General features: G+C 52.0%; 1 protein-coding gene and 1 long non-coding RNA gene across 3 annotated transcripts; one reads left to right on the plus strand and one right to left on the minus strand.

Moving 5' to 3' along the window:
• Positions 1 to 786: 786 nt before the first annotated feature.
• Positions 787 to 16,979, plus strand: ADCK2 (aarF domain containing kinase 2). The gene is made up of 8 exons (XM_026512233.3): positions 787 to 2,684; positions 4,289 to 4,435; positions 6,766 to 6,894; positions 7,889 to 7,984; positions 10,532 to 10,780; positions 12,183 to 12,311; positions 13,139 to 13,192; positions 16,530 to 16,979. Exons 1-8 carry the CDS (start codon positions 1,752 to 1,754, stop codon positions 16,668 to 16,670), a joined length of 1,878 nt encoding a protein of 625 aa, XP_026368018.1. The 5' UTR covers positions 787 to 1,751; the 3' UTR covers positions 16,671 to 16,979.
• LOC113265154 (uncharacterized) lies at positions 3,426 to 21,337 on the minus strand. Of its 2 annotated transcripts, XR_008956251.1 has the most exons (4): positions 21,027 to 21,337; positions 18,678 to 18,857; positions 6,892 to 6,947; positions 3,426 to 5,444 (listed from the first exon to the last, which is right to left on the minus strand). It is a non-coding gene; the product is annotated as an uncharacterized LOC113265154 (long non-coding RNA). The 2 variants fall into 2 exon arrangements; XR_006410961.3 differs by having other exon boundaries at positions 3,426 to 6,947.
• Between the last annotated feature and the right edge of the window lie 23 nt (positions 21,338 to 21,360).

Genomic DNA, 21,360 nt, shown 5'->3' on the forward strand with positions numbered 1-21,360 from the left:
TCTTTCATGCTCTTGCCACACTTTGCAATTGCACATTATGTGTTCCCCTGCGGGGTCTCCCTCATGAGCGATCAACTTGTAAGGGCAAGATGTGTGTCTCTGTGTGTCTCCATGTTGCGGAGCCTAGCATGATACCTAGTTCAATACATATTATGGAGCCTTGATAATATTAAGTTATGCTTAAGAAATACATACTGGGGGCGCCTGGGTAGCGCAGTGGTTACGCATCTGCCTTCTGCTCAGGGCGTGATCCCAGCGTTCGGGGTTCCAGCCCCACATCACGCTTCTCCACTAAGAGCCTGCTTCTTCGAACTCTCCCACTCCCCCTGCTTGTGTTCCCTCTCTCGCTGGCTGTCTCTCTCTGTCAAATAAATAAATAAAATCTTAAAAAAAAAAAAAAAAAGAAATACGTACTGGGCTCAAAAAGTATTGGTTAAATTAATAAGTATGGTTTTTCAGGAGCCACTCCTCAAGGTCCAAGCACATTTCCCAAATCAATGCAGCCTGTACTCTCGGTGCAAGGATCACCTCTCCCCGCCGCTCTTCACATTCTGCTCAGCTGAAAACCCTACCTGTTTGCAGAACGGCCTTTAAATTCACTGCGCGTCTCAGCCTTTCCATGCCTTCTGTAAGGAAAGCTACAAAGATGTCGGTGGAGACTGAGAGGCACGGGAGAAGGGGAGGTCACAGAGGGTGCCTTCGCATTTTGCATTAAATCTATTTATGGAATCCAGGACCCGAGGGCCAGGCTAGCCTGTGAGGGTGTCCGCGCCGCTTCCGCTTTAAGGGGCGGAGCCCGAGCGCACGAACGGGGCGCTCCCGGAAGACCCGGGCGCCGCGTCCTCGGCGTCGGAACCCCGGCGCTCCCCGCGCCCTCCCCGGCTCTCGGGGGCCCTCCGCACCCCTCTCCCCCGCTCTCCTCACCCCGATCCTCTCTACCCTTCTCTCCCCACTCTCTCTATCCCGATTGCCGGCCCTCCGCACACCCTTCCCGCTGTCGGCGTCCGGATCCTCGGGCCCTCATCTTTGGACCTCTGCACCCCTCACCTCCCGGCCCCTGGCTCTTCCCCACCCCGGTACCCGGGTCTTCGGCGGTCCGCACTGCCCCCCCCCTTTTCCCACGCCGCGGCTCTCAACCCTTTGTCCCGGGTGTATCTTCCTTCTTCCCCCGCACCACCCTTGCCTCCGCTACCCCCCTTGCCTCCGCTACCCCCCGGCTCTCGGCACCCGGGCCCTCCGCACCGCCCTCCACCCCCACCCCCGCCCAGCCCCTCTGCGCTCCTGCCCTCGTTGGGTGCCTGGCCACCGACCTGGCGTGGGGTGACCCCGCGACCGGCAGGCTCTGGCTCCGCCCGCGCGGCCACCTCGCGCAGGTCGCGTCGCGGTTCTGGGCCTGGCCGGGCGTCTGTCTTGGCCCCTCCTGCTCTCCTAGTTGGTGCGGTTCAGAAGTCCCCGAAGGCGCAGCCGGCCTCGGGCCTTAGGTCTAGGCGAGGTACCGGGAGGGAGTGGGGTGTGGAGCGGGCACGGAGGGGCCGGGCTGCGCTGCCTAGGGGGAGCGCCCTGCAGCGCCCTACCCACGCTTAGCCTGCGCGCGGGGTTTGAGCGGCGCCGGATCTCGCTGGTACCCCACTTTTAAGTGGGATACTCACCTGTGGCCCTGGACTCATGTCAGCCTTGCCTAAAGCGTGAGCATAGATGGGTGGCCTTTAAGTCGAGGGCAGGCAGGCTAGGCCGGGGACCTCTGGGAGAGGATGGTGACCCCCTGGCGCTTCTCCATCAGAGTCTGCTTGTCGCACTTAAGGGGTTTTGAGCTCAGAAAAGAACTCGGCCTTTTAAGATCATCTGGGTGCTCTCGTAATGCCAGACTCTGTTGGCTTCTGCTTGGTACTTTACCCAAACTTATCTCAGCCTATGGGGACACCGGTGAGGGGGGCCCTGAGAGCGTGTGCCAGCGAAGAGCCGGCTGGAGTGACCTAGCTGAAAATGGGCCACTGGAGAGAGTCCCCCAAGAGGGGCGGCTAGGATGCCTCTTTCTGCATGTCCGTATCTGGCTCCGGGCTGGAGCTCTCTTGATGAAATTCTTCCCCCTCCTTCTCTTCTACCCCCTCACCTACCTGGCTCCCAGTGTCTCCAGCCTCTGGCTCTACCTGCTTCTGAAAGCCACAGAGACCTCAGGCCCAACATACATCAAACTGGGCCAGTGGGCCAGCACCCGGCGCGATCTCTTCTCAGAGGCTTTCTGTGCCCAGTTCTCTAAACTGCATGTCCGTGTGACCCCCCACCCTTGGACTCACACTGAACACTTCCTGCGGCAGGCATTTGGGGAAGACTGGGGGAGGGTCCTCTGCTTTGAGAAGAAGGAACCTGTGGGTTCAGGCTGTGTGGCCCAAGTGTACAAAGCGCGTGCCAATCCTGCCTTCCTGGAGAATGACAGCGTCTGGAGACTTGCTAAGGCCTCCCGCCTGCAGCCGTGTTCAGAAGTTGGGGCAGTTGGGAGGCTGGGAGAGCTCTTTGGACACCCGGGGAAGGGGTGGGGGTTTCAAGGAAGTCTTGCTGACCAGTCATTTCTAGAAAGGCTGCTCCTCCCTAAAGCTGACCCGGTTGGATCAAATGCAGTCCTGTCTCCATCTTCAGCACCTGCCCACCAACCTGAGCCAGATCACCTCATCCCGGTGGCAGTGAAAGTAAGTGCTCGGATGTCTTCAGCTGGCCCTTGCTGTCTCTAAAATGGCACCGGCCCCCCAGAGCTGTCCTCGGTCAGGAACCCCCATTTGCAAATTACCGCACATTGTCTTCCACTGATTTTTATTAGCTTGACCTTTGTGTGCCTATGCTGGGCACGCTGTATTTCTTGGTTCAAGGGAGTGGTTGTGTGAAGAGTCTGATAAAGGAAATGAAGAGGGTTTGGGGTCCGCTGCCTCTGTGGGTGGAGGAACCACCACCCAGCTGACCCACGCCTCTGGGGCCAGGATAAGTAAGAGACTGCCTAGGTTAGACGTGCTGTGGCGAGTCCAAGATGGCGGTATTCATTTTTACAGAAGTGACTTCCTTCTCTCTTCATTTCTAGTCACCCCTGCCTGGGCGCCATCATTTTTGTCTCCACACTTTTCCATCCCCGTTCAGCATGATCCCAGGGATCTGGCAGACCCCAGTAGCAGGTACCCTCGATGCTCTCTTACACCTCCTTGGAAACAACCCTCTGTTCACGCCTACTGAATCATACTTTCCAAGGCCTGAGGCCTGGCTTTTTATAAATGCTGCCAGTGATTCCCATGAGCAGGCATGTTTGGGGAACACTGGACCAAAATATCATCTGCTCCGTGGAAGACAAAAGGAGTGGATGTCAGCTGTGTACCAGGACAGGAGTCAGTCATGGCAGATGCATTATGTAGTCTGTACTAGCTGCCTTTGAGGTAGGCACTTGCTTGACTTGTATCTCTTTATTTATATCTCCGTTTTGTTCCTGAAAGGACTTGATATGGGGGTAAGGACTGTTATCTCCATGTTTTGTTTTGTTTTTATGATTTTATTTATTTACTTAGAGACAGAGAGTAAGCAAGAGCACGAGCAGCGGGGAGGGGCAGAGGGAGAGGGAGAAGCAGGCTCCCCACCGAGCAGGGAGCCTGATGCGGGACTGCATCCCAGGACCCTGGGATCATGACCTGAGCTGAAGGCAGACACTTAACCGACTGAGCCACTGAGGTGCCCCTATCTCCATGTTTTAAAAAGTGGAACAGGAGGCTGAGAGGTTGAGTAGCTTGGCCAGTTTGGGAACCAACAGGCCTTTGAAAGCAGACTCTTTCCATCCTACCTCAGTGCATCCTTGCTGGGGTTCTGTGACTCTAGATCCTTCTCTGACTCAGGCTTTGGACTACCCGACTCAGTTACCTGGTGTGCTCAGTAAAATGCAGATTCCTGGCCCCATCCCCAGAGTCGGTGATGCAGTAGGTCTTGGAGGAGGCATGGCCATCCACACCTTCCCCGGACACTCCACGGTGACTTTGGTGCACGCTAATGTTGGGGAGCCACTGACCTAAACTTAATGCATTTGGAAGGAAAAGCCCACCAGTTCTTCCCAGCAAAGCTAAGTGTGGCACAGAGAGCTGGCCCTGGCATCTCAGCGAAGGCACACAGGAGCGAGGGAGGCAGGAGCATCCCGGGTGTTGGGACCACATCCGTTCTGCTCTGATGAGAAGCTGGCCTGGCTCCCCTATGCTGGGCGCCTGTCCCGTCTGGGTGAATGTGCCCTCCTGACCCCTCCCTGCCTCACTGTTCCTCTTCCTGGCAGGTGCTGCACCCCGGCTTGCTGTCTCAGGTGCAGATGGACCTCCTGCTGATGAAGATGGGCAGCCGGGTCCTTGCGCTTCTGCCAGGAATCAAGTGGCTTAGCTTGCCTGAGATCGTGGAGGAATTTGAGAAGCTCATGGTCCATCAGGTGAAGTCTCCTTCCCCCAGTTACAAATTGCATCTCACATAGTTCTTGCCATCAGCCATTTAGCAAATGCTGAATGGATGTGTGATGTCCCAGGGAGTCACGGCTAGTATGGTGTGGTAGTCGGGGTAGGTAATGCTAACTGATGTAACACAGAATGCCCAGATCTCAGAAGCCGAATGCCATGAGGTGATTTCTTGCTTCTATTAAAGTCCATGCCCGTGAACTGAAAGAGGGAGAGGGAGCTCTACTCCACAGTGATTCAGGGACCCAGTTTCCGCCCAAGTTGGGCAGGGCCATTTTCAACCTGCATCATCTCGGGTCAGTACGGAATGGGGAGGAGATCCTGGAGGATCCCATTAGAAACTGGGGCCTTCTGAGTCCACAGGCCAGGGCTTGAATGCCACGGCCCAGTGTAACTGCGAGGGTGCTTGGGAAGCCCTCTTCCTTAGTTCCCGGCAGGAAAGTGCAGGACTGCAGTGGGGCCTTCAGCCACAGGCAGCCGCTGAACTCCCAGGTGAGAAGAATTAGTGAAGTCGCGCACTGTGCCTTTACTTCCTTTCCAGGGCTTTTGAGTAAACAAGTCCTCCTCCCTGTCTAGGACCCTTGGTATCCTTGTTTAAGTAGCGACACTTAGTGAACACACTGTGGAGGGTCAGGGCTCTGAGTAGGCAACTGCCCTGGCTCCAGTTGGAGAGTGCGGAAGTTGGCAGTCTTTTAGGAGCAATGTGCTAGGTCCTCATTTATGTCTTCTGATGTAAGATTTTAAGCCCCAGGGACGCATTTTAATGTTTAGAAAGCTTTGGTGTATGCTATGGAGTAATGTAGTTTCGATAATAAAAGAAGATTAAAAGAGAGAAAATAGCTTCTATTCCCACAAGCATCTCTGCATTACTCTCAGTCCTACCACCCGTGCGAAATTCAGTTCCTCTTCTAGAAGTCTGATAGCATGGGTTGATGAGTGAGATTTTCTTGTCCATAAGGAAGGTATAATAGGCAGAGGGGGACTGACCTGTAAATATTCGCAAATAGAGCACGATCTCAGAGACTCCTAAAGAAGTCTCTCCAGGTTCAGCTGGGTTCAGCTGGGGCCCAGAGAGGAAGTGGTCATTCTGTCCTGAGAGTCAGGGCTCCCCAGGCTCTAGCTGAGTCTTGGGAGGTGAGTGGTGTTTACAGTTGGACCAAATGGGAGAAGAAATTCCCACCAGTGAGAATAAGGAAGGCGAAGGAGAGAAGGGGAGGCTCAGGTGGGCTGGGATGTTCAGCACCATACAGACTGGGGGAAGGTAGAGTTCTGGGCCGGAGAGGAAGCCGGAGGCACAAGCCATGGCTCTGAGGAGACAGCCAATTTGGATGTCACTCTCAAGAATTTAGACTTCATCCTGCAGGTAGTAGGGGGGCACCAGCAGATGGATTAGAGGGACGATGGGAGTCAGGGAGCCCCACTCAGGTGCATCTGTTAGGGTTCCGGTGGCTGGTTGGGAGTCAGCTTGGGAGCCATGGTGGGCTGGAGTGGGGGACCGGATCTGAGAGTGCTGAGGCTGCAGCTCACTGGTACTTGGCCCACTGTGTGGAGGCCAAGAGAGAAGAAGTAATGTGCAGTAATGCCCGGGTGTCCGGCCGCATGGGGGCGGGGGCAGGAAGTTCTGTTTAGACACAGAGTTTAAGGGGCTCTGGGTGTCCATGAAGCTACAACTTGAAGAGAAGTGTGGAACTGTCTCGAGGAGGTGCTAGCTGAGGACGGAGGGGATGGAGAGGGGGAGCACAGGCTGGCGAAGGGCAGCAGCTGAGAGAGCATCAGCGTGTGCCAGGGGAGGATCATAGCGGGAAGTAAACAGCGGGTGCCAGGAGGAGAGCTGTACAGGAAGAAGGGGGTTCTCAATGGCACCGTACCGGGTGCCCCGAGACATCATTAGGATAAAGATGGGAGCAGTCCCTTGAGTCTGGCAAGCGAAAGGCTTGGTGAGTGGAGGGAGCAGGGTCAGTGCAGCGGGCAGAGGGGAATGGCTGCTGGAGAGCAGTGGAGATGAACCCCTGGGATGTGGGGAAGGGCCACAGGGGCTAGAGTGAAGGGGGGTGAACAGAGAGGGAATAGCGGGGAGGCAGCCAAGCCCAGGGGCTGCAGGGGTGTCTGCAACTGCAGCTTCCAGCAGTTCATGGAGGCAAAACCGCCCCTCCTGAGTCCCCCGCCCCAGGCATTCTGCAGGAAGGGGGAGGGTGAGGGGGTGGGGGGAAGGCCAGTGGATATGGTGACTGGCTAAGCTCTCTGGCGGTGCAGATGCTGTCGTCCCCGTGCCCAGATCGTCCCTCACCTCTTCTCCACATCCCTGTAGATCGACCTGCGTTATGAAGCTCGGAATCTAGAACACTTCCAGTGCAACTTCCTGAATGTGAATTCTGTCAAATTCCCCACCCCTCTGCGTCCCTTTGTCACCAGGGATGTCTTGGTGGAGACTTACGAAGTAAGTGAAAGCTTCCTCGGGCTGTGCCTTTCACTCACAGCTGGGGCTCCCGTCTGAAAAGACAAACCCAAGAGAGCATGTGATTACTGTCTGTAAAACCGAGGGGAGTTTGGATATGGCACTGGGTGGGAAGGCAGCGTAGGGAGGTGGCTGGGAGTCTGGACGTGGCCTCAGACTTTTCTGGACTTGAAAATCTTTCCATTTTGTATGCTGGTGACTTCATTTCCTCCTGTGTAATGGTGGGCGCCTGTCCCTGCCTCATAGGCTTGTCCCAGGAGTCAGTGACACACTGAATGCAAAATGCCTTCAGCACAGAGTTTGCACAGAGAAAGTGCTCAGCAAGTGTTGGTGTCACATCATTGGCCTTAGCTGTTGCCTGGTCCGGCCTCCTTTGTAAAAATGGTAACGTTTGCTCCAGGGAAGTGACACGAAAGACCCACTGTTACTGGTTGTGTGACCTTGAGCAAGTTACTTAAACTCTCTGGGCTTTAGTTCTTCTCTTTGCTACTGAGGAATAACAAGATCGATCTCAATGGGCACTTTGACAAATAACTAACCTACATGGAAGGTTGATTTACTTTCCTCTTCCTTCTCTTTTTCCCCTTTCTTCCTCCCAATTTTCCTGCTCGAGGTCACAGAGCTCACTCATTTCCCTGTTGGCTGATTCTTGATCAGAATCTAGCTGTCCTGGGGCCTGCTCCTGTCTTCTCTCACGACATTGCAACGTCTCTTACCTGTGGGGGGCGGAGTCACGGGTTTCCTCCATAATAAGCCGATGGGACTTGTTTTCTTTTGAGAAGTGTTACAGAAGGGAAAAGCAAACAGGTTCAAATGAACTTGTGGGTGTCAGATTCAGGGGGATCGTAAGGAAGGGAAAACTCTTTGGGAAGAGCAGGGATGGGAAGGCAGCGCCAATGTGTCACGCGGGGATGAGGAGAGGACACCAGGCAGGCCGTCCAGGGTCAAGCTCTCTCTTCCCTGACCTTCCTTAAAGGAGAGTGTGCCTGTGTCCAGTTACCAGCAGGCGGGGATTCCCACTGACTTGAAGAAGAAGATTGCGCGGCTGGGAATCAACATGCTCCTGAAGATGGTGAGCTCATGGGCTTGGAGAGCGTGCTCTGGCCCCGCATGTGGTCGAACTGCGAGTGGGGAGACGGCAGACACACGGGTCGGCTGCCGTGGGCGGGAGGGGGAGCACAGCAGCAAGCTGCCACGTTGAGAGTCTGCTCAGAAATAGCAGAGCCGGCCAGAACGCCCCTTCGCGCTGTACCCTTCTGTTAAGCACGGTCCTGGGGGCATGCACTCTGTCACCAGGCCAGGTGCTGTGGGAAGAGTGGGGAGCCAGACCCAGGCCCTGCCCATGGTGCCTGTAGTTTAGACAAACAGCCGAGGATACCGTGTGTTCAGTGGTCATTCATTCATTCGGCAGTTCGTTGAGCACCCGTTTGTTCTGTGCCAGGCACTGAATTAAGCGCTAGATTTACAGCAGTGAGCGAAACAGACAGGATTACAGTGTTCATGGAACTGCCACTCTCTCGGAAGACAGGCCACCAATAAGGAAATGATACACAGGTACCACAGGGTCATTTAGGAGGGGCCCGTCCTAGCCTCGTGATTTATTCAGGAAGCGGCACCGTCTGCGCTGAGATGTAAAGTCTAGGTGTCATCTATGAGAGGACAGCCTGACGATGAAAATGACACTCGTAAAAGGACACAGTGTTAGCTTTCACGCACTGACAGCAGCTCACGTGTCAGTACGGAAGTGTAGGGCCTGAGTTCTTCCTGGTGGCCGGCATGGAAGACAGCAGTCGAGGGATGGATGGCACGTTGTGGGCAGTAAAGAGGATTGAGCATCCAGGTCTGGAGGGTGCAGAATCTGGGTAAGAAGGAACCAGGTGTGTGGTCAGAGTGGGAGGAAAGAGCCCACGTGAGTGACGTGGAGCCGTGGGGGCCGAGGCCGGTGGCCAAAGTGGGGCAAGGTGAGAACAGGAGCTCAGAGCAGGCCCTGACTCCACTTCTAGCCTCTGCTGGAAAGTCAGCAGCCCCCACCCGAGGGGCTCCTGGAGCGGCAGGGTTGTGCGGGGAGAGCTGGGTGTCCACTCCGTCCGTGTGGTGGGAGCTCAGTGGGGAGAGGACTTTGTGCCCGGCACCAGGGCTCTGAGAGGCACCTTGGGCCGGAGGGGAAGCTGCAGTGGGAGCAGGTAGGGGAGAAGCAGCACCGAGCGGCACCCAGGAGACGGGAGATCATGACAGGCTCCAGCTTGCAGGATTGAGGATGGGGGCGAAAGCCGAGGGATTAAGCTGACAGCCATGTACCAGGTGGTTTGGCCCTGGGGTCGGGGGTCAGCCAGCCTTTCATCCCCACATCCAGCAGGTGTGCCGGCCCTGGGTTCTCTAGTTCTCAGGGTTTTCACCAGGGCAGCAGCCTCTCCTACCTCCTTCAGAGCCAGAACCCAGACCCGGAGGGTCTCTCTGTGGCCTGGGGCTGCAGTAGGAGTCGTCCCCAGAGAGCCTCTGTAGTGGCAGCTCTCTGCACCCTCCTCTGGGGCTTTTCTTCTTCCCCTTTAGAAGGATTGCTGGTGGTTTCTGACCAGAGATGACCCTTCACAGGACGCACATTCCTGTCCCACAAAGTCACCCCTGACTGCTGTCCATCGTAGTCTCTGGGGCTTTCTTTCCTGCTTAGTAGGTTCAAAGCCACTTCCCCCAGCCCACTCGATTCTGTGTGCCAGTATGGGTTGTCGTTATCCTGGTTAGACTTCACTGTGATGGGCAGAGGGAGGTAATAGAGGACAAGTCTGATTTATGAAATGTTTTTTTAAAAAGGTAGTTCCATGAATTATAAGAACATAGAATTTGGGGGAAATCTTTTTTTTTTTTTAAGATTTTATTTATTTGAGAGAGAGAGAGTGAGAGAGAGCATGAGAGGGGTGAGGGTCAGAGGGAGAAGCAGACTCCCTGCTGAGCAGGGAGCCCTATGTGGGACTCGATCCCAGGACTCCGGGATCATGACCCGAGCCGAAGGCAGTCACTTAACCAACTGAGCCACCCAGGCGCCCTTGGGGAAAATCTTTAAACAATGGGTAGATAATTATTCTTAATTAGAATATTAACTGCTCAAATCACAGAATAAAAATAAGTCCTTTGTGGGGCACCTGGGTGGCTCAGTTGGTTAAATGTCCAACTCTTGGTTTTGGCTCCGGTTGTGATCTCAGGGTTGTGAGATCGAGCCTGGCATTGGGCTCCATGCTCAGTGCAGAGTCCGCTTGTCCCTCTCCATCCCCCTCTGCCTCTGTGTCTCCCCCTGCTCATGCTCTCTCTCTCTCAAATAAATAAAATCTTAAAAACATAAGTCCTTTAAAATGCAGTTTGGTCTTTGATTTTTCATGTTCCCTTATAATCTTTTTAAATGTTCTTTCCTTTGAAAGTAACTTTTCTCTTAAAAATGTCAACTGGGCCTGTCCCAGTACAAGTTCTGAATGCATGACACAAGCAGTGAGGCTTTATGAAATGAACACCTCTCCGTCGTTGTACTCAGTCGTTGGGAACTTACTGTCACCTTGGAGGCTTTTTTGCACCTGGCCTGGTGGTGATGGTGGGGTTGACTCTGCCTTGAATAGCACTGATCTCCTTCCAGATATTTGTGGACAACTTCGTCCATGCAGATCTCCACCCTGGGAACATCCTGGTGCAGGGGGCCGACGGGCTTTCCAAGAGTCAGGAGGCACTGCAGCAGATGGATGTCTGTGACACGCTGGTGGTGGCCGTGACGCCCGCCCGCTGTCCGCTGCGCCTGGTGCTGCTGGATGCCGGCATCGTGGCGGAGCTGCAGGCCGCTGACCTGAGCAACTTCCGGGCCGTTTTCATGGCTGTGGCCATGGGGCAGGTGAGACCCACTGGGCCTGCAGCAGTTGGGGACGATCTTTTAGGCTCTTTGAAACTTTGCAGCCCCTCGGCCCTCGTCAATCTTGTAAATGCCTACATTTGCCTCGGGTGCTCCTGATGGATGCGGGTGGAGTGGAGTGAGAGGGGAAGGACTGCGAAGCGGGCGGGGGGGGGGGGGAGAAGCCGTCCAAGGGGTCTTAGTCAGAATATGCTGATGCCCATGTGTGACACCCGTTCTGAGCCGCTCATGGTTTGGGACGAGGGGAGGAAATGGCTCCACGCTGAATACTGTTTTGTTCTGCTAGTTTCTCTTCCTGCATCAGTAGGCATGTGGGTGGGCACTGGGAACACTGGCCTCATGTCTGAGTACCAGTTGGCCTGGCCTGTGCCATTTGCTGCAAGACGGCAGGCTGGTGCGAAGCAGCAGCACAGACAACATACTCTCCAAGTATGGGAAGATCCCTTGGAGTCTGGAGTGGTTTTTGACTCCCGACCCTGTGGCTGCGAGGGGCTTCGGTGGTTGAGAATTATTATTTACAGAAAGGGATTCAGCACAACCTCTATTGAGTGACAATGAAGAAACCCTCTGAGCAACTGGTGTGGAATTTTCCAGCAAGAAAGACCCTGGCAAAGAAAGAACTTTTTTTTTTTTTTAAAGGTGAAATTCAGGGGAGCCCCTGCTTATTTGGGTGCCTTCTGAGGGGACAAACCAAAGGCTTGAGCCTGAGACAGTGGAAAGTATCCCCTGAGCTGAGGTTAAACACTGAGGTGCAGTGGCAGATGGAGGGTGGGGGGGACATTCCCCTGCACAGGTTGGGGTGAAGGAAGGTCACAGCCAGAGAGAAAGAGCTCGGCTCCCGGCTGGCGCTGTGGGAGGTGAAAGGCTCTGGGAGTGACTGCTAGGGTGTTCAGGGGGACCGGGAGGCTCTGGTCCGAGGGTGTCCAGGGTGGAGGAGGAGGCGGAAGGCCGGAGCACAGAGGCTGGGTCAGGCGTGAGGAGGGAATTCTCCTCGGCCAGGAAGAGAGCCGACAAGGTGAGTGTGGCCGGGCCGGTCCAGAGGCAGGTCCTGCTGTCTGGGGACGGGCTGGTTAGTCAGCAGGGCCTCGTGGAGCATGGGCGGCAGGACGCTGGCTTTGTCACCGTGCCCTGCGTGGCTGTTGAGGGTGAAGGAAGTGAACACAGCTCATGGCCCTGGCCAGGCTAGCACGGGGGCTCCACCAACCGACAGAGACTTTCAAAGTCTTTGGCGGGTTACCAGGTATTCTGATAAAAGGATGGGTGGTCAAAGGCAGGATGGTTGAAACCCTGGGTGGAAGCAACGAGGATATGGGGAAGTCTGGGCAGAGCGTCTAGTTTTATGAGCTCTTGACTCTACCAAGTTCCTTTCTTTCATGTCTTGTAGGGCCAGAGAGTGGCCGAGCTCATCCTGCATCATGCCCGGGCCAGCGAGTGCAGAGACGTGGAGGGGTTCAAGGCTGAGATGGCCACACTGGTGACCCAGGCCAGGAAGAACACCATCACCCTGGAAAAGGTGAGCAGGCCACTCGAGGGGTGGAAGCTGGGGGGTGTTTACTGCCCTGGCCCTTGGATGGAGCAAAGGTTGAAGGGAGACCCTCTTTATGGGGAGAGGTCTTGGGTGGGGTTGAGTTTTAAGGCTGATAAAGAGCAAACCTGTCCTCTGCCCACATCTTCCAGGTGCGAGGCAGGTCACTGGAATCCCTGGCTCTCAGGAGTGGCTCCTTGACCTGGTTCTCCTGGGTGGCTGCTGGGGCAGTGACATTTACAGTGCCGTAACCCCTCCCTGTCCCGGGTATGGCCATTCTGCTGCTTCGCCTGGATCAGGGGCTCAGCTGAGCAGGGAGGGAGGGAGGGAGGACTAAGGCCCCTGAGCAGCCAAAGGACATACCTAACGTTCATGTCCTTCATTTACACCTGAACCCAAGCCCACTTTGTGTTTTAGACATAGTTCTAGCAAACTTGACTGTTTTCTCACCGAGTGTACAGTCTACACTAGCAGGGGCGAGTCAGAGCCAGGAGCCCTGGTAGTGAGGAGTGGCGGCTGGCACCCTGCCGACCTCATGGATTCAGATGTGATTTCTGTGTGTGCTGGGAGTGGTGGGGTAGACGGGCCTCCAGGCTCGATTCCGGCAGGGGTCTTTGAACTCACTAGTGTGATGGGAGCTGCACTGGTGTGTGTGCGGTCCTTTCTGGAATTTGTCCAACAGCTGGTGTGTGTGTGTGCGGGGGGTGGGGGTGGTTGCAAGTATGGATATGAGCCGGTGTGGGTGGGAGGACAGGGCCTGAAAGGGAGAGGAGCGATGGAGGGGGCTCTGCAGTCAGTTCTATTCTGTTTTCCAGCTTCAAGTTTCCAGCCTTCTGTCGAATGTCTTTAAGTTACTGATGACTCACAAGGTGAGGCCCCTGGCGAAGCCCAGCCCCACGCTCTGGTCAGGCTGGTGGGGAGGGGTCTGGGGAAGCAGGCAGGTGGCCACAGGGCGCTGAGAGGTACTTCTCCTACAGGATATCTCAGTTGTGCAAACATGTTTCGTACCAGTCTGTTTGTGTGACGAGTGGGGTTTCTGTTTCCTGGCATGGTCATGGCGGGGTCTTTTCCTTGCACAGTTAGTCTGGGCACCTGTCAGTTTAGCAGTCCAAGTACTCATGATCCCTAGCTAGAGGAATATGTGTTTAGAAATGCAAAAACTGTCTCACTCAGGCTTTTCCTACCTTTTCCTTCCTCAGTTCACATTAATGATGCTTAGTCTCAATGTAAGTCATTCTTAGTCCTTTCTTAGGGTCGGGGGCTGCCCAAGAGGAGGCGCCTCTTGTCCCAGTGCATTTGGAAGCCCCAGCGGGGCTGTCCTGGCCTTCGCCTCCTGCCCTAGCCCCTTGTGCTGGAGGGTGGTCTTGGGCCACTCTTCAGAGTCAGGCTGCCAGCCAAGGGTGTAAGGTGTTGAGGGCAGGGAGGGGAAGGTTCTCATCTGAAGATGGCCTTTCCCATTGTTTCTCTTGAGGCTCTTCAGTCTGATAGTGAACCGCTGCATGGGAAAGGCAGCTATTTGACAAGGATCGTAAGACATAACTGCAAGTCACAAGGTTGTCTGGCCTAGTGCTTTCATCTTACAGAAGGCACGATGGAGGCAGGGAGGTCCGCTTGCTCCCTTGGGTCTTGCGGGTGGAGCTAAAACTTGACACACAACTGGGTCTCTCAGTCCGTTGCTCTTTCTGCGGCTCCACAACTGGTCTGCAGTGGCTGTGTGCTCGGAACCAAACCCACTCACAGAATAGGGTCTCCCCAAGTATGCCGTGGATTTGTGGGGTAACGGGTACAGCGAGCACATGTGGGATGCCTGCCACCTGCAATCGGTGGTGCTGGGTGCTTTTCACCCAGTCTCTCATTCAGATCTCAGGACAATCTCCACAGGCAGGTATGATCTCTGCCATATTATCCACACGAAGGGACAGGCACAGAAAGGTTAGGTGACTCGCCACATCCCACCGACTGTGCATGGCGGAGCCATGGTCAGCACCCGTCACCGACTCCAGAGTTGGCTTTGTTGTTGGGGTTTTGGTGAAAAGCTTTATGCTTTCCAAAACTTTTGACAAGTTCTGTTTTAAATTTTTTTAAAAGATTTTCTTTATTACTTGACACAGAGAGAGAGAGAGAGAGAGCACAAGCAGTGGGAACAGCAGGCAGTGGGAGAGGGAGAAGCAGGCTCTCTGCTGAGCAGGGAGCCTGATACAGGGCTCGACCCCAGGACCCTGGGCTCATGACCTGAGCCGAAGGCAGATGCCCAACCGACTGAGCCGCTCAGACACCCCTGACGAGTTCTGTTTTAAAAATGACTTAAATATCACCATGGGACTGGAAAAAGCTTTAACTGGGAAAAGCGGCAGGTCTGCTTTTCCCTCTCCCTCTGTGATCTCTCTCACTTTCGCTATCTCTCAAATAAATAAATAAATAAATAAAATCTTTAAAAAAAAAAACTTAAAAATATTTAATTATAGTTAAAAATACATATAAAAATTTACCCTAACCATTTCCAGTGCATAGTTCATCAGTGTCAACCATATTCACATTATCATGTGACAAATCTCTAGAATTTTCTCAACTTGCAAAATGGAAGCTATAGCCACTGAACAACTCCCGATTAATTTCTCCCTCCTCTCAGCCCCTGGCTACCACCATTCCACTCTCTGTTTGCATGATTTTGGTGACTTTAGGTACCTCGTATAAATGGAGATGTGCAGAATTTGTCCTTTTGTGACTGGCTTACTTCACTCACCATATTGTCCATATTGTAGCATGTCACAGGATTTCTTTTTCAAGACTAAAGAATATTCTGTTGTATGTATATACCATGTTCTCTTTATTTGTTCATCTGTCCGTGGACATTTGGGCTCCTTCCACCCCTTGGCTGTTATGAATAATGCCACAGGAAACATGGGTGTGCAAATATTTCTTTGAGGTCCTGCTTTCAGTTCTTTTGTATATTTACCCAGAAGTGGGACTGCACGATCACATGGTATTTTTGTAGTTTTAAACTGAGGAAGCTCTATACCACTTCTCCACACATGATTTTACATTCCCGCCATCAAAATACAAAGGATCTGGTTTTCCACATCCTCACCAACACATGTTATTCTGTTGTTTTTTATAATTCTCCTAACGGAGGCGGGGAGGTGGTATCTCACTGTGGTTTTGATCGCATTTCTCTAATGATTAGTGATGTTCAGCCTCTATTCAGATGCCCGTTGGCCATTTGTATGTCTTCTTTGGAGAAATGTCTATTCATGTGGCACTTGATTTTTTAATAAAATAGTGGCCAGAAACATAGAGATAGAAAAAATACAGCAAACACTGAAGAACTCACCACTCAGCTTGAGAATGAAAGCATTTCCGGTGGTGGTCAAGCACCATCTGATGCCCCACACAACTTTTCAGGCCTGAACTGAGACAAATACCCTTTCCTTTTAACAGAGGTTATTTCCCCCTGAGTCCACCTTCAGTTTCCCGACCTTTAGTCCATTTGAGAAATGGATTCTTATTCTTCTAGGTTTAAATCCTGGCTATCCTCTCCCTCACACAGTGGCCTTGAGCAAGTCACGTAACCACCCTGTGCTTCAGCTTCCTTTCTATAGAATGGGGATAATGATAGTACTTTTGAGAATTAGTTGAGTAATTCACTTAAATTGCTATTACTTTTCACCTGGCTCCAAAGGGGAAGAAGTTGGGGGCACCTGGGTGGCTCAGTAGTTAAGTGTCTGCCTTCGACTCAGGTCATGATCCCAGGGTCCTGGGATCGAGAGCAGGGATCCTGCTTCTCCCTCTGCCTGCCACTCCCCCTGCTTGTACTCTCTCTCTCTCTCTCTCTCTGTTAAATAAATAAATAAAATCTTGGGGAAAAAAAGGCTGCTGCAGATCTTGAAAAATGACCCTCATGTAGATGTATAGTTTCTGGTATAGCTGTGACATATTCATTGTATTTTTAAGTCTTTCAGATACACACACACACACACCCTAGAGAAGTACATGCTGCATCCCCCAGATTTTCCGTTAATATTTCTCGTAGATGGGAGGTTGGGTGAGTAGATGAGATGGTGGTGAAAATGATGGGGTAGGGGAAAGAGTATTAGGTGGACGGCAGAAATCCCAGCAAGCCTGGAGTGGACAGTCACTTGGTTACCCAGGATACTGTCTCTAGATCTCTAAATGGCTTTGGAAAGAACCAGTGTGTTTCTGTTTCAGGTCAAGCTAGAGAGCAACTTTGCCTCCATTGTGTTTGCCATCATGGTGTTGGAGGGGCTTGGCCGCTCACTGGACCCCAAACTGGACATCCTGGAGGCAGCAAAGCCTTTCCTTCTGAAAGGACCAGTGTCCTCCCACTGACTGCAGCAGTGGCCATGCCGTGGGCCTTCGACTCAGAACTGAGGGCCACTCCCGACAGCCTCTCCTGTGGCAGCTCGAACATTTTAAAATTGGGATGCACAGAAGACATGCCAATATTTTTCACTCTGACTTTGTTTCACGCATCTGTTTTAAAAGCTTTGGGTTCTTTGGGGAAGTAAAGGGAGGGAAGAGTCCTGGCCATTCAGTCGTGCAAGCTGGGCCTGGTGTCGGGGAGACTATTTCAGTGAAAATGTTCTGTGGAGGAGGACAAATAAACTTATTTTGTTTTCTTTTTTTTTTTTTTATAAAGATCTTATTTATTTATTCGACATAGACAGAGACAGCCAGCGAGAGAGGGAACACAAGCAGGGGGAGTGGGAGAGGAAGAAGCAGGCTCATAGCGGAGGAGCCTGATGTGGGGCTCGATCCCACAACGCCGGGATCACGCCCTGAGCCGAAGGCAGACGCCTAACCGCTGTGCCACCCAGGCGCCCCTATTTTGTTTTCTTGTTTTTGTCTCTTCTCTTTTTAACCCTCTCTGCTTCCTGATCGGGTGGGTCCTGCTGGGTGTTCCATGCCTCTGAGATTTAGGTTGGAAAATGTCACAGAATCCTGTGGATCCATGGCTTCCTAATGTTTCTGATTATGTACCCTATTGGTAAATATTTATATTTACATATATATGTGCACATGTATCACTTATTCATAGGTCTTATACAGCTGCTACCCCCACTAGCAAATCTCTGGAGGCACCGTATATACTTGGGGCAAATTTTGAGGTACTTCAAATTATCTTCCTGATCCTTTTTAATATTTTTTGATGGCCTCCTGCTCAATTTTATTGCAAGGTAAGCTCGGACAGGAGCAGAATCAGTTCAGCCATTTTCTTCAAGTTCCCCTGTACGCACATGTTAGCGTTCAGACTGCAGTTTCTTGGAGTAATGTTCAGCCCCTTTTCTATTTGTCTGGAGTCAATTTTGGCTAATATTAACATAGAGATGATAGAATCAGGACATCCCCTTAACCAGGGCTTGAAATCTGCAGTGGCACCCCAGTGACACCCCAGCAATGAATTAAGGCAGTGGCCACTGCTGCCTTTCTGCACTGGGCCCACTCACGGTCAGTTCTCTTAAAGCTGTGGCTGGCCCACGGACTAAGAGATAGATATTAGATATTAGTAAAGCTTAGTTTCTTATTTTTTTAAAAGATTTTATTTATTTATTTTGAGAGAGAGGGGGAGAGAGAGGAAGCACGAGCAGTGGGGAGGAGCAGAGGGAGAGGGAGAAGCAGACTCCCCACTGAGCAGGGAGCCCGCTGCGGGGCTTATCCCAGGACCTTGAGATCATGACCTGAGCTGAAGGCAGACGCTCAACCGACTGAGCCACCCAGGCGCCCCTAGTTTGTTTGTTTGTTTGTTTTTGTTTTTTGATAAAAAATAGCATTTTCTCCCACATCCCAGTGGATTCTCTCGCTTGCTTTGGAGACCACTGCTCTAGATAGTGAGTGGAAAGGCAAGCTCTCCCGTTCCCTGGAAGTTCTGCTCTGACCACAGGACTAGATAGATTCTTCCATTCTTTCCTTCTCAAGGATAAAGTTCTTCCTTTCTGTCTTTTAGGAAGTAACTAAGGTTTAGTCAGACACAGGTTCATTTGGGGCAGTTCTTTTCAGAGAGCTAGAGATGCAATTTTTACTTACCAAGTCGTGAGGGGAGGGCAGTCTAGTCAGGCAGTGAGGGGCTGGGGTGGCTCGGGGTAGCTTGGGAGCGGGCAGTGGCACCATTTAGCTCCCTCATGGACACTCCGGCCAGACACAGGTTGTGTCAAGTGCACATACTCTGTGGGGTGATGGGGGGTACAAGCACAGAGCAGGCACCGCCCTGAGCCCACGCCCCGAGCTTTAACTAAAAGCCAGTTGGTTTAATCACACCATTGTGGCATGTATTACTTATCTATCAGTGCATACAAACTACCCAAAACTTAGTCGCTTGAAAACAACAGAACTTAGTACCTCACAGCGTCTGCAAGTCAGAAATCTGGGTGCCGCTTCCCGGGTCCTCTGGTCAGGGTTTTGCATAAGCTGTGGGTGGGTCTGATGCCAAGCTCGTTCACAGGGTGGTTGGCACGATTCAGTTCCTCATAGACTGTTGGACTGAGGGCCTCAGTTCTTCAGGAAATTTTACAGCGACAACTGAAAATGAACACAGGCTGTATTGAAGAGGAGAAAAAAGGGCAACAGGTATGCTTTAATATGGGTAATTTGCTGATTTTTAAATTAAGCATCTTAAAAAAGCAAAACTTGATTTATAAAGTCATCTTCTTAAGGAGAAAAGGCTATGGCTACTTCCTTGGCTGAGCAGGGAGCCCAATGCAGGGCTCGATCCCAGGACCCTGAGATCATGCCATGAGCTGAAGGCAAATGCTTAACTGACTGAGCCACCCAGGCACCCTGTGGAACAGGTTCTTGATTTGGGGTTAGATGCTCTAACGTCATTTAGAGTCTGTCTTTTGTTAGCACTTGACTGGGAATTTGATTTATCATGTAGCAGCTGAGAGCTCAGTGTCAGGGCTTGGCATCCTTCCTCTCACCTTCTAAAATGCATCATCTCAAATGGGGCACTCATCTGAGAACCCAAAAGAAGCCACCCCAACCCCTCACTGCCATTATGCAACCTGCAAAAAGCAGTAAGGGACATTTGCCCTTGGAGTTCTTAAAGCCTGTCTGCAGAACAAATATGCATCACTGCTACGTAGTCAAAATAGTTTACTGATTGGGACCCTAAACTTCCTATAGTAAAAAAATCAGACTTAGTAATGTAAGACATGAAAGCTAAGGCCCCCACAAATGGTCTATAAAACAATATTGCTTTAAGTAGAATCAAGCACTGTTTTGTAATTCAGCAAGAAAGATGGGGAGGGTGGATGGATTTTAAGTCACTTGAATAGGTTTTGCTACTAGGTAGGGAAGGAATAACAAAGTGTAAACATTTCCTGAGTATGTGCTGTGGGCTGGGTCCTCTCATAGACGACTCCCACTCAGATGGGGCCACTGATACTCAGAGAAGTAGAGTGACTTGTCCAGATTCATAGAACTATTAACAGGCACTGCTGAGGTTTGAACTCTAGATATTTTGGCCCTTTTTTGTTTAAGCTGTGCTTTTTTTTTTCTTGGCCTTGACATCATAAATTCATTCTTTGCTGGGATCAGAGAAGTTGTGTAGCAGGGGCAGTGAGATCCCAAGAAAGGATGGAAAGCCCTGTCTTCCCAAATTATGAACTTCGTATCTTAGTGGCTTGTACATGTCACCAGAAAGTGTTAAGTGGTGAATGGTAACTCAGAGAAAGCCACGCTAGGTTATCAACTAGAAAGTCAACTTTCATTCAGAAAATAGTGGATACTCTCCTCTAATCTATCTACCAACTTAGAAGTTAGAAGGGCAGGACAGGGGCGCCTGGGTGGCACAGCGGTTAAGCGTCTGCCTTCGGCTCAGGGCGTGATCCCAGTGTTATGGGATCGAGCCCCACATAAGGCTCTTCCGCTATGAGCCTGCCTCTTCCTCTCCCACTCCCCCTGCTTGTGTTCCCTCTCTCGCTGGCTGTCTCTACCTCTGTCGAATAAATAAATAAAATCTTAAAAAAAAAAAAAAAAAAAGAAGGGCAGGACAACGGGAGAGTCCTACAGGGCCAGAGGGTTAATTAATAGGCTGTTCAGAATGCCACAGGGCAGCTCAGTAATCATAAGCTTTATGTGAGCCTAACTCCAGGGAGAGAGGTTTCCCGCTACAGGGCACATGGAGACCCACACCTCGGCACCGAAGGATGGTGTCAGTTATATTCAAGGCACTCAAATCCCTAAATTTAGGTCTACATTTCTGTCCGTTAGTGTCCTATTTTTCATGCCTGAGTGTGTAGTCTTCAGTGTTTAGCTTAAGGATCATTTGATCCATTTCAAACTGAAATCTCCAACGTGTGAGGCAGGCAGGCTAACTATAATTTAATCAAACCTGGAACTTTTTAGGAAAGCTATAACCCATAAGTAAAGACCCTAAGAAATTGCGGGAGTGGTGTGGTGTGGGGTGCGTGTCCAGAAAAGTTTAGATTCCATCCAGGATTTAACAGACGGCAGTATTAAGAGACAAAAGCCAAGAATCCAGGGCTTGGCTCAGGATCAGGCAATTAGAGCACTGCGTAAACTGGAGGCCACGCTAAAATGCATATTTCTTGGTCCTACTTCAGACTGAAGAGTATCTGAGGTCGGGTTCCTCAGGTGAATGGGATGCCACCAGCCCACGGACTGATATTTGCGAACCACTGGCTGCCGGTTCGTAATCAAGTTTGCAGAACAACAATAAAACAAGACCTTAAAGAAACCGTTGTCAGCCTCCTGCAGGAGAGGAGAGTACAAAAGACTAGCTTTGGGAAGGTCCTCTGGCTCAGGCGGTCCGGCGGCCTAAAAGGGTCCGGAAGGCAGTTAACTCAGGAGCAGTAGGCAGAGCAGCTCGCGGAGGCGGGAAAACACCGCGTCTACATCAGCAGTCGGGAGGAGCGAGAGCAGACTCAGTGCTGCCTTCTCAGCACACGCGTGCAATCAGAAGATCCCAAACCCCGGCCCAAGGCCTGGCGACCCGAAGACCGGATCTCTGCCCCGGTTCCCCACCTACTGGGAGATGGGCGGATGGACGCCGTGACGTCAC

The sequence above is a fragment of the Ursus arctos genome, unplaced genomic scaffold (genome assembly GCF_023065955.2).
Source record: "Ursus arctos isolate Adak ecotype North America unplaced genomic scaffold, UrsArc2.0 scaffold_3, whole genome shotgun sequence".
NCBI classification, from domain to species: domain Eukaryota; kingdom Metazoa; phylum Chordata; class Mammalia; order Carnivora; family Ursidae; genus Ursus; species Ursus arctos.